General features: G+C 38.0%; 1 protein-coding gene across 3 annotated transcripts; it reads left to right on the top strand.

The window, feature by feature from the left end:
* Positions 1-3070: 3070 nt before the first annotated feature.
* On the top strand, positions 3071-12114 carry LOC125467966 (putative inactive cadmium/zinc-transporting ATPase HMA3). Of its 3 annotated transcripts, none has more exons than XM_048567724.1 (10): positions 3071-3949; positions 4117-4350; positions 5439-5702; positions 8048-8145; positions 8764-9019; positions 9109-9246; positions 9349-9676; positions 9886-10088; positions 10211-10410; positions 10613-12114. In XM_048567724.1, exons 2-10 carry the CDS (start codon positions 4140-4142, stop codon positions 12059-12061), a joined length of 3147 nt encoding a protein of 1048 aa, XP_048423681.1. In that variant the 5' UTR covers positions 3071-3949; positions 4117-4139; the 3' UTR covers positions 12062-12114. The 3 variants fall into 3 exon arrangements, with proteins under 3 accessions (XP_048423681.1, XP_048423680.1, XP_048423682.1); XM_048567723.1 differs by having other exon boundaries at positions 3072-3853; XM_048567725.1 differs by lacking the exons at positions 3071-3949; positions 4117-4350; positions 8048-8145 and having other exon boundaries at positions 5529-5702.
* The last annotated feature ends 655 nt before the right edge of the window (positions 12115-12769 follow it).

The following is a 12769-nucleotide window of genomic DNA, read 5'->3' as shown; positions in this document are numbered from 1 at the left end:
TGACTATCTTTGCCTTTTCTACTTCAAACCTCTTCACATAGTCGCAGAGCAACTCCTTTTCTATTTAGGGGTATGATGAATATTCCTTGGTGAAAACCAAAAAAAGCTCATCGAAATTCAGGATGGATTGTGGCAGCAGCGTGTGAAATCAATCTTATGCTTCGGCTTGTAAGGTCGTGGTGAATATCTTGCACATGATGGTGTCGTTGATCCCATAAAGGATCATTGAGCTGCGGTAGTGCATTAGGTGCTTATCCAGGTCGCTATCTCCTTTCATGGATGTGAAATATAGCATGCTGAACTTACGTAGAGGCTATGTCTGCTCGATCTCGTCCATGAAGGGTGACCTGCTTATGTTTGTTATGTCTCTTCAGAGCGCCTTGTCACTGACTTCGTTATGCTGGAAATCGATCAATCATTCGGTCAGAAGCCTTTCTATTTCTTCCTGAATTTACCTTTGCTGGGGTAATGGAGCTCTCCACTAGTTTAGGCTGCCCCTAGCCATGACCTGCTAATCTAGGCTACTCTTCCATGTGCTCAACTCATCTATGTCGCGACTGCGATGCATGTGGTACTTTCCTAATAGGTGAGCGAATTACTCGTAGGCTGCCGATTGAACTTGAGCCAGATTAAGTGATTGCTTCTCTTCATCTGTCATGCTGCCTACTCTGATGTGAGGTGAATGATGCTCATTGCAGGCCTAGTCATGAATAAACTCTTTCCTTGGAAGGTTACTCATGTTAGTTATTGGAGTGTGGCCTTAACCGTGAATGTAAGCTTGTCTGTGGGCCTAAATAAGAGTGCACGCTCCTCTGGGCTCTAAGAGGAGAGTATACACTATCTCGGGGGCCCAATCGGAAGGGTATATTGCGAGAATGCACGATTCGTGGCTGGTCGAGTGGTTGCTTGCCTGGACACTGTTAGAAAGGCTCGTCGTCTGCCCTTGTCTTACTTTGGGACACCTCGTCTAGGGCACGCTGCATCTTGGTACACTGCAATAGCTAATTCACTAAGGTTGTTTATTGCGCGAGGGCACTTATCAACTCTATGACTTGTCGGGACAAGTGATGTTCGTCATTTGGGTTGGAAGAGCTTGGACGGTATGCGTTTCCTTGAGCGGTGGAAATGTAATGGACTCCGGGCATGAGATTTGATTTGGGATATGTCAAATCTGGGGAAAAATAGGGTGAAAATACCCCTAATTCAATCGTCGGTCCAGAAATCTGAAGTAGGGACGATTAAATAGGTCTTAAACTGGTCGAGATAACCAAATAGGCCATGAAAACAGGTTGGACTGTAGGTTGGACCGCAAGAGCAGGTCGGATCGCCTACACGGGTCAGATCATGGGTGCGAGTTGGGCCACTGGAACGCATGGGCGTTGGGCTCCCTTTGGTGCGCCTCGGGGCTGCATTGCGCCTTGGGCCTGCAGGTCTTAGGCTTGGCTTTGGAGCTCGCTAGGCTCATGCTAGCCTTGGCCCCACGAGTGCTAGGCTGTTCCACTTACTATAACTGCGTGGGCCTCAACTACCATTGCAGGGTCGTGGGCCTACTAGATGTGGGCTGCTTTGTGTTGTGCTGGCTACCTTATGGCACGAGCCTGAGATCTGCTACTGCAAGGTGGTATGCTCACCATGGGCTGCTAAGGTGATGCCCCGTGGGGGTAGTGCCGGTCCTCTTGTGTTATGCCTCGTGGATCGTCATGGTGGGGCTATGCCTTGATCTCCATCACTTAGTCCAAATCCTTGAACGTAGGAAGTTCCGTTCGTTATGGTTTCCGAATTTCTAGTCCTTGTACTTTTCTTTTATAGTTATTCAAAGAACTTTATAAAAAAAAATTCTACAAATAAGAATGTACAAAAAATCTACAAATGAACGAGAAATGAGAAACTTTGAATGTGAGAGTCTTCTTCAAGTGTGTGAATCAAACTCTCAATAAAAGTACCAATTTATGGATGCAAATTTCCGCCATCTTCTTCTTTGTCCGAAGAATCTCCGATGCCAAAATTAGAATTCTGAAAAGAATATGTTTAGGAGTTTGTGGGTAGCAAATGGCTTAGCTTTTTAGTGAAATAATAGGCTATTTATAGGGGAGTAGTCGGCCCTATTTGGAGAATAGTGGTCGGCTATGTATGGTGTAATTGGGGGAATAATTGCAAGATATTATGACAAATAATATCTTGCAATTAACATGGCAATTAATCCTAAATTAAATAGGAAATTTGGGAGTTACCTTTTGAATAAGGATTTGATAAGGACTGATGAGAGGAATTTGAATAAATATCATTTTGGTCACCTTTGACTCTTCCTTGATCGAGCCATTATTGTGCATTGCATGCGCGTGGGAATCCCGGTGTGCTTTGAGAGTAATTATGTCCTTACCACCCAAAAGTCCACTTATCACCTCCATAATTTTCCTGATTATTTTTTGCTCCATCTACTGCCTTCAGGGTAATTCCCCATCACAACCTCGATGACAAAAGACGTTGGAGATGGGAGCCATCATCATCATTAGCAGCAAAAGTCATAGGAGGTGGCATAGGATCACATCCCTCACGACTCAACGAGGCAGAGCGGCGACGACCAAGTTTTGGAAGAAGAAGAAGGCATGTCAAACGACATAGCGTGTAACCATTTAAACGACTGGAGCAGCTTGGCAGCTCAGACGCTGGTGCGGCTTCAACCCGTGACTTCTGTGATTTAGCGTTTTGAAATCCCTTAATTTTTTCTTACCCACACATACTCATCAACGTTGATATGACATGCCTATTACACAGAACAATAATCATAGTATTCATGGGATAAATTAAATTGAAACCAAATAGATTATGGTTTAAGATTACTTGGATGTTGATGAAGATGGTGAAAAGGATTTGCAGGGTTTTTTTCCAATACCTTCTCTTTCTCGTAAAGACACGTCGTGCTGATTGTGAGAAAGAGGGGATGGCTAAGAGAGAATGGCTAATGTGTATGAGAGTTGTGACCTCACTTGTTGGCCTTGTAACTTTATTTATACTAATCCTGATGAGTTTCTTCTTCTTTTCTTTTTTTTATTTTTTTATTTTTTTATTTTTTTTATTTTTGGGTCTTACAAGTAATTCAAACCTTTGAGGATTGGATCTTCATATCCCATTAGAATTTTATTTTAAGTGTACAAAATCAAATTTCTAATTAATAATTCTATTCATAACACATCCATGTCTTTTTGTTTGGCTTACTACATTACTTGCCGTTGAGGGTGTACTTGCTAAATCAGTTAGAATGGCCATCAAGTGTTCACACATCAACCCCCTTGGCACTACGGTAAATAATTAAGAGACGAATACAAGTACGAAAGTGTAATGGCAAAAAGAGTGTGGAAATCCTTCTCCTCCACCTCAAAGGCTTAAACGAAAAAGTAAAAGTTGGAAAGGAAGGATAGCAAAGGAAGGCGGGTTGGAAAAATGTAACAAAGATTGGTGAAAATATAAACTAACGTAGAATAAAAGTAAAAAAAGAAACAAAAAAATTAAAATCTCATCAATTTAAGCACATATGCTATAAAACAAGCATTGATGTGGATTCACATGTGGATTCCATTCTTTTTCCCTCCGTCTGATTCTCCACTATTTGTGTCTCATCAACAAGAGAAACGTGAACCAATTATAACAACCAAAGAAAGTTGTTTTGCTAGGAGATTACTTCATTAATTTAAGATATTCTTTATGTACATGTCCTCCTCCATAAGTTAGAATCCTTCCCTTCTTATATATGTAGTTCCCACACCTTCATCTACTTAAAGCTTTCAGACCCTATTATTCTCTCTCTGTCTGAATTAAGCTTGAAGAATCCCCAGAGCTCCCCGTTACCTACAAGGTGATTTTCTTTAAGCGTTTGGCTTGATCATGTTGAATGAATTCACGATTAGTATTATCAACAGAGCTGAGTTGCCCCTGGTTGAATAATTCCCAGGTTTCCTATTCTTTGTCTCCTCAAGACCCTCGGTACACCTGCATCACACACACACACACGAACTTCTGACCAAATAATTTTCATAACTCTATTCGTCACAAATCAGACACAAAGTTTGTATACCAACAGAAAATTAGTAATTTTTCCTGTGTCCTGTGTATTTGCAGAAGTTGAGAGATAATTAAGCAGGATGGCTTCTGCCCAGGGCAAAGAAAAGCCGGCAGCCATAAAGTTTCAGAAGAGCTACTTTGATGTGTTGGGGTTGTGCTGCTCATCAGAAGTTCCTCTGATAGAGAATATCCTCAAGCCTCTTGAAGGTGTAAAAGAGGTTTCAGTGATTGTGCCTTCCAGAACTGTCATTGTTGTCCATGATACCCTTCTCATTTCCCAACTTCAAATCGGTAATATATTCTCTTAAATAATTTTACACCAGTTAATATTAGTATTTTCCCTTAATTCTCTAATATTTGTGCTAAAAATTGGTTTATTTTTGGTGATACTTGCACAACAGAAAGCAAATAGTTTTGGGAAAAAAGAAAAAAACAAAGAACGATACCAGTAGGTGGACGTGTACTTTTTCTGTTGTGGGAGAATTATTAATCGGCATATCGTGTACAATCATGAACCAAAAAGATAGAGGCGAGCATGCTTTATATGTTTTGCTTTACCCAACTTTCACGTACAATTTTGCTTTCCTTTTTATCACCCACTACGACATCCCACCAATATAATTTCCCATTTTCTAGGTGCTTTCTGCAATTTTTTATGATGGGTTTGTAACAAAAAATCTTACGAACTCGTTATACGTAACAATTTTTTTTTTTTTTTTTTTTAATTTTTTTTTATGGGAACTCTTTTGAACGTTACTTTGGTTTCACAATTTACTCTGTATAATATACTTAATAATAGCTTTCAGTTGTGGCTAATATTTCACCCCTTTGGTGTGAGTCTTGAGACTATTTTTTTTTCTTAAAAAATTGGACAACTAGTGGTAAGCCACGGTTTTTCATTTTCATAAAATAAAAAGATTCAAACTTTTTATTTGAAAATAAAATATGCTCAGTGCAATGTGCAATGTGCCGGCCTCTCACCTACTCTTTTACCTTAATAAAAGTGCACAAGTTTTTCTATCTCCGTCATTACTTGTAAGGGTAAAATTCTTTTGTTTTGCCCCATCAGATAGCGTTTAGAAACGTTGAAAATTGAAAGAAATCAATACGACAGCAAACTCACATGAATGTATATCGGAAAACTGATAGGGCAACAGAAACAAATTTGTTTTTCCCTGAGGAAAATGCCCTTTTGATCTTGATAAATTAAAAAGAGCACATAATATGTTTCTTTGTTTACCAGAAAAAAAAAAAAAAAAAAAAAAGGTATCTTGAGTAAGCATGAATTTCTTAGTACTGTATAATCTAGTACTGTTAGTTGATTTACCTAAATGTGTCGTCTAGATTCACAATCCTACGATCTGTTATTTCATGGACAGTTAAGGCACTAAACCAAGGAAGGCTAGAAGCAAATGTGAGAGTGTATGGGGCAGGGGACAGTTACAAGAAAACGTGGCCAAGTCCATATGCAATTGGTAGTGGCGTGTTACTGGTTCTATCATTTCTCAAGTATGTATATCGGCCATTAGGATGGTTGGCCCTTGGAGCGGTTGCCGTTGGCATTTTCCCCATTGCTTCGAAAGGTTTTGCGTCTGTTCGGAATTTCAGGTTTCATGACATCAACATTCTTGTTATCATTGCTGGTGAGTCAACACTTGGTCTTAATATTCAACTTCTTTTTTCATTTAATTGACTGGTTTTCCACCAATCTAATGTTGGTTTTACACTATTGGTGCATGATGTTACGTTAATTATATGAAAATATCATATAAAAATTGAAGTACGTATGATTGTTAGTCAATCATCTATCATGAGAACAATATGTAAAGTGTGAAAAGAGCATATACAATCATGTGTCTTACATTAGAGTTATTCGTCAAACCATATTTTTTTACACTCCAAATTTTGGTACCACTTACAATACTCATTTCTTTGTCAGCTACTTTATAAAAATGATTACAAAAATTAGCTATAGTTTTAAGATAAGCAAAATGTTGTATTAAATAAATCTAGGCCATCTTGTTCTTATTGCAAGTTGGATTAGTATTGATCACTAAATTGCGATTGTTGTTCGTATCGTTATACTGTACATATATATTTGATTCTGGGCACCAAGCTCATTGGATGTTTAAAAAAAGGACTTTTCCGAGCTTCACACCGAATAACCATAAAACTATTGATCCTTTTGTTTTGATTTTCTCTGTTGCAAGGATGTTTAAGAAAAAGACTTTGCCGACCTTCACACCGAATAACCATAACGATTGATGCTTTTCGATTTTTCTCTAAGAAAAATTGCAACACATCACGTTTCCTTGGAAAGTTTGAATGGATATGTTGGTTTCTGTGTAGCAGTCCGAAAGCCACCGTTAGGCAAAATATGACCCAAATGGTTAGTCTTTGGCTTCTTGCAAGTTTGAATGGATATGTATGGGTGGGTTAGATTAAAAGTTTGGATGGTTATTTAGCGAATTTTAACCATATTATTATTAGTTTATTGTGAGTTTAAGTGATACATTTTTAGGAAAAATGGAATGGCTAGATTGTTTTGACACTTGAAAAACTTAGAGTTCGTTGGTATTTTATTTGAGAATTGAACTTAAAATTTTAATATTTTTTTTCTTCTCTAAAAACTCATGTTTTTTTTTGTTTTTTTTTTAATTTTTTAAATCGAAAAACTTATTTGGTTTACAACTTCTCAAACTTACAAAAAACAAGAAAAAAGAAAGAAAAAAAAAAAAGCCAGAACACCTTTTTAAATATTTTTAAGTTGTGGTGTTGAGAATTGGATCCACAGTAAATACGAAACGACAAATGTAAATTTGGGATTGAAAATTTATTTTTGAGTTAAAAAATTGGATCCAAGCAAATACCAAATGGACCCTTAAAGGTTTTTTTTTTTAAATTTTTTTTTCAGAGAACATAACTCTACCAATTCAAGGCTTTTTCGAGTAATGCTGGAGGGGTTCCGACTTCTGAGCATTACTTGAATCCTCCTATAGCATGTTCTGCATTTTTGTACTTTCACATCTCTTCTTAGACTTAAAAAACTTTTCTGTCTAGATTAGGTTTTCTAAATTTTTAGTCCACCTTAACGTCTAATTCCACTGGCCCTAGCTCATTATTGGCCGGCTTTCCCTTTTTTATGAATGAGGATGCTATTATTGGCTCATCATTTTGTGAACCGTACGTCTAATTTAGTCCGTATGTCTATAGTTTATAATCTCAGTGGATTCCATTAATGCAACATTTCTCTTATCACGTTTATTTCTGTTATGTAAATTTTATAAAATAAATGGTTCTTCAATTTAATTGCGAGAACCAAAAACTACAAAATTGAATCTACTAAAATATGAGTTCAGTTGCAGTTGGAAAAATGCTGTTAAAGATGGGACTTATATCCAGAACTTTATTACAATAATGCACACATGGTACAGAAGTTACTTATTTGTGCATGTTTGTATATATATGAAAATCCATTGTGCCGGTGCCATGGACAGAGCCAATGAAAGCTCACTGGGGGCAGATGCCCCCACTCAAATAATTCGTTTGTTTAGTTGCAGACTACAATTATATAATATACACGGGTTATCTTTGAAGAAAATATATGTATCTAATATCCAACATACATTCATTCTACTTATACTCCATATCAAATATTATATGAGCAATAGTGCTCTTGTTCTGTCATTCAAACCGAAAAAACCCTCTCTCGCCTATCATGTACTTATATATTTTCCCATCACTTTGCCACTTTCCACTACTATATTGAAATTTTTGTAACATTGGAATTGTGATACATCATCATTTGAAACCATCCTTAATATCATATTGCATATAAACATACTATAATAAGGTTTTCTTAGTTGTTTTCGGTTGCCCCCACTAGAAGAAATTTCTGGCTCCGTCCCTGGGACCCGGTGCTATATTTTATATATAGTATACTGGTTACTGGTATTGATAAACTGATAGATAGTGTAACTTTTGACAGTAATTGGGACAATTGCTTTGAAGGACTATACAGAAGCTGCCTCGATTGTCTTTCTGTTCACCATTGCAGAGTGGCTCCAGTGTTCTGCAGGTTACAGGGTTAGCATAAAACACTCATCCTTCTTTTTTATAAAAAAATTAAGAACTAATCTCATTGAATTAAACAGTGACAATAAGTGGCAGAAAAACATAGCAATGGATTTTGGAACAACAAATTTTGCTGAAGACACTTTTGTACATAATTATGTGATAAACCAAATATTAACCAATGCTTTAAAAGGCGAAGGTGAAGCCCTGCCTAGGCAAAAGCCTTGAGGTTGAGGTGATAGCCTCACGGGATATAAAATTATTAATATGTAGTCTAGTTGGAAGGTATGTCATATAGTGTAGTTGAACTTATGTGGGTATTGTCATACAGTCTACTTGAACTTGAACTTTGGCATTTTTTCTTTTGTTCTTTTAAAAACGCCCAGTCGAACGCCGCAACCTCCTAGGCATGCCTCGATCACGTCTAGGCGAGTTTAAGCCTATTCCCACTGAGCATAGGCTTTTTCATCACCGCCCTGCCTCCAAAGCTGCCTAAGCGCACCTCAAGGCTCATTTTTTAAAACACTGATACTAACACAGTAAAATGTTGCGTAAAGGATTAATGGATGACTTGCTAACGTATATCATAGACAGCCAGACATGTAAAATGACATGCTTTTATGTACTCAGGCGAAAGCAGTGATGTCGTCGTTGATGAGCATGGCGCCCCAAAAAGCAATCTTAGCAGAAAGTGGAGAAGTTGTGGGTGTTGATGAGGTTAAGTTGAACACAATTCTTGCTGTTAAGGCCGGCGAAATTATACCGATTGATGGAATAGTTGTTGAAGGAAAAGCTGAAGTGGATGAGAAAACACTAACTGGAGAATCCTATCCAGTTGCCAAAGAAAAGGACTCCACTGTTTGGGCTGGCACTATCAATCTTAATGGTAACATAAATCTCGCTCTCGTCATTCTTTGATCTTGAATAAAGAATTATGTTTTCTTTTATGACAAATTTTGGTTTCTATATGTGAAGGTTATATTAGTGTGAAGACTACATCATTGGCTGAAGATTGTGCGGTCGCCAAAATGGCAAAACTTGTCGAAGAGGCTCAAAACAGCAAAACCAGAACTCAAAGATTCATTGACAAATGTGCAATGTTCTATACCCCAGGTTAGTCTATTTTCCCCATACATTTCATATGTTTCCCTATTCTTTACTGCTAAGGAGAACGCAATCGGTTGGATTTATATGTTTTGTGGTGCTGTTTTGCAGCGGTCCTAGTCATATCTGTTTCTATCGCGGTGATTCCAGCTGCATTACATGTTCACAATTGGAGCAAGTGGTTTCACTTAGCTTTGGTTGTTTTGGTGAGCGCATGTCCATGCAGTCTCATCCTCTCTACACCCATTGTGACTTTCTGCACGCTCACAAAAGCGGCAACATCTGGACTTCTGATCAAAGGAGGTGACTACATTGAGATTCTTGCTAAAGTCAAGATCATGGCTTTTGACAAAACTGGTACAATAACAAGGGGTGAATTTGTGGTGATGGATTTTCAATCTCTCCGTGATGACATTAGCTTGAACACATTGCTTTACTGGTATACACTGCAACTCCTCTATTCAGCAACATGTTGAATGACACCAAAACTCTGATGGAAAGAAAAAATTTACTTCATGACATTCAGAAGAGGCCTTCAGTTTAAAGACGAATTTAAGGCTGCCTTAATGCTGCATTATTCTTCGAAAGTGTTTCCTATTATTTCACTAAGTTTGCAGTTTATTGATTACTTTATTAATCTTTATGAAGGGTTTCAAGCATTGAGAGGAAGTCAAGTCATCCAATGGCAGATGCGCTGGTTGACTATGGAAGATCGCTTTCGGTTGAGCCAAAACCTGAAAATGTGGAGGAGTTTCAAAATTTTCCCGGGGAAGGTATTCATGGGAAAATTGATGGACAAGATATCTACATTGGAAACAGAAAAATTGCTTTGAGAGCTGCTTGTGAAATAAGTAAATGCCATCAACTCCTTTATTTTGGAAGCTATTTCGAATGATTCCAAGAATATGATTCATTTTCTTTTTGTTTATGGTCTTTTTGGATCTCTCATCATTAGTGCTTTTTGAAATTTCAGTTCCAACAATTGAAGGTTCTAAAGGTGGGAAGACGATTGGTTACATATACTCTGGGGGAACCCCCGCTGGAGTCTTTACAATATCTGATGCTTGTCGATCTGGGGCTGCAGAGGCTGTCAAGGAGCTAAAGAAGTTAGGCATTAAAACAGCTCTGCTCACAGGAGACAGTAATGCTGCCGCATTACATACAAATGAGCAGGTGTGTTATTCCTAATATTTTAGCCTCATATCACTATGCCTAAATCTGCACACGCACACCATGCGCTCCACACTACACTCACTTTTATTGATTTAATGTATGATCTTCCCTGGTATACATGGCTGTAGAACTGCATATATATTTTGTTTGCATATTAAGAAAAAAAGAAAAAATAAGAGTAGAAAATTTATCTGATTTGCAGCTTAAGCAAGCTCTCGAGGTAGTCCATGCGGAACTTCTACCTGAAGACAAGGCAAGAATCATTAAAGAATTTAAAATGGAAGGAAATACAGCAATGATTGGAGACGGTATCAATGATGCCCCTGCTTTAGCCACAGCCGATATTGGTATCTCAATGGGCATTTCAGGATCAGCCCTTGCTCAAGAAACTGGGAATATAATTTTACTGTCAAATGACGTTAGGAAACTACCGAAAGCAGTCCAACTTGCGAGAAGAGCTAATAGAAAAGTGATTGAGAATGTGGTTTTGTCAATCACTACTAAGGTCAGTATCCTTGCACTGGGATTTGCAGGGCATCCACTCGTTTGGGCTGCAGTTCTTGCTGATGTCGGGACATGCATGCTTGTGATATTCAACAGCATGCTACTCTTACGAGGAACCCACAAGCATGGAGGGAAAACTTCTGCACCACATGGCCATAAACATGGAAGCCATGGACATAGCCATTCTCACAAAAACCAACATTGTTGCTCGGACAGCAAACCCTTAAAAGCAGCCTGTAAACTTCAAAAATGTTCCTCGCAGAAATGTGGATCAGAGTGCCAGCCTAGTCCCTTAAATTCAAGCTTTCCCTGTAAACTTAAGTGCAGTGACTTACATGAGGCACAGCACTGTGATGAAACAAGCTGCACCAAAGTCAATCATGATCTCGAGTCACAGAATAAACACAATCATGGTTGTTTGAGTCATCATAATTTGAGCTCATGCGCAGAAGGTGATAAACTTTACGAGGCAAAACACTGCAATCATTCTGCTTCTTCTTTGGTGGAAATTAAGAAGTTGACAAGTCAAGGTCATTGCCACTCGACCCACTGCGGCAAAGAGCACAACAGAAAAGAAGATGATGGAGTCCATGAGGAAAAACACTGCAATTATTCCGCTTTTGCTTTGCCCAAAAGCGAAAAATTGACAAGTGGTGTTCATTGGCACTCAAGCCACAGTGGAAAGGAGCATAGTATAATGGAAGGTGATGCAATCCATGAGCCAAAACACTGCAACCATTCTACTTTTTCCTCGGAGGAAAGCAGAAAGTTGACAAGTACTGGTCATTGCCACTCAACTCATTGTGGCAATGATTATATTCACAATGAATCGTTAGGAGAAACGTTTGCCACAAGATGTGATCATCAGAACCACCATAATCAAGATAAACAATCACCCCCTCATACGACGATTGACATTGTAGCGGGTTGCGACCACACAGAATCAGCCGCAACGAATTCTTGCATTCGCTCCCGGACAGCGGAAAAGGAAGCATGTTGCTCGGAATTAGTAGCAATTCATGCTTGTGTGTTGGAGAAAAGAGAAGTCGGTGGGTGTTGCAAAAGCTACATGAAGGAATGCTGTGGTGGTCATGTGCATCTTGGTTCTAGCTTTCAAGGTTGTTTATCAGAAATCACAATTGAATAGATGTAACTGACCGAAAATAAGTATATATATTATATATATGGGTGCTTTATATATATACTTCTAGTAGCTGCATGTTTTGATCAAGATAGTGTCCCACAACTACTGTTTTATACTATGAAACACAAGTACAGCTGTGGATACATCCAGATACACCTTGAATACAAGGACTTCCTGCTCAATGCACTGCTTTTCGAGTTCTAATCATGGCCTCCTCTTAGTGTAAACTAATGTAGGATATTGTTTTGTAATAAAATAAAATAAAATATAACAAGTTCCTTTGGTGTAGAATATCTGAGGCTCACACTTTTAACACTTGGTATTAAATGTTAAATATGACTTTGCTCTTGACTCTATAGTCATATGACTATAACTCTTTTGTTCATTAAAGAGAGATTAAGTTAAATTTAAATTCAAATATAATTTTTAACTTCAATTTTTTAGTGCAGTGGAAGCAGCGTGCTCATATAATTTTATTTATTGGGTTCTTCTCGTTGCAAAGTGAGCCACTTATATATGAATCTAAATGCAAGTGGTGGATTGCCATGATAGTTAAAGACTTCCACTGTAACTTATTGTGTCTTGATTTTAAACCCTTCTTTTTATTGTAAATTAAAATTGTGATATTGATTGTATTCCTATATACACACACACATGTGAATCTAAATGGATTGCTAAGGGGAAATAATGGAAAGTTTTGATGAGTAGAAA

The sequence above is a fragment of a genome, unplaced genomic scaffold (genome assembly GCF_019419815.1).
Source record: "Pyrus x bretschneideri cultivar Hongxiangsu unplaced genomic scaffold, Pyrus_bretschneideri_v1 Contig46, whole genome shotgun sequence".
Lineage (NCBI taxonomy): Eukaryota > Viridiplantae > Streptophyta > Magnoliopsida > Rosales > Rosaceae > Pyrus > Pyrus x bretschneideri.
The sequence above is the reverse complement of the archived record's forward strand: the minus strand, read 5'-3'. Positions and strand labels throughout refer to the sequence as shown.

Excerpts from the sequence above, each read along its gene's own strand:
- LOC125467966 (XM_048567724.1), top strand. The coding sequence starts at position 4,140 with ATGGCTTCTGCCCAGGGCAAAGAAAAGCCGGCAGCCATAAAGTTTCAG. Across the intron at positions 8,146-8,763 it reads AGTGTTCTGCAGGTTACAGG|GCGAAAGCAGTGATGTCGTC; the intron begins GTTAGCATAAAA and ends TTATGTACTCAG. Across the intron at positions 10,089-10,210 it reads GAGAGCTGCTTGTGAAATAA|TTCCAACAATTGAAGGTTCT; the intron begins GTAAATGCCATC and ends TTGAAATTTCAG.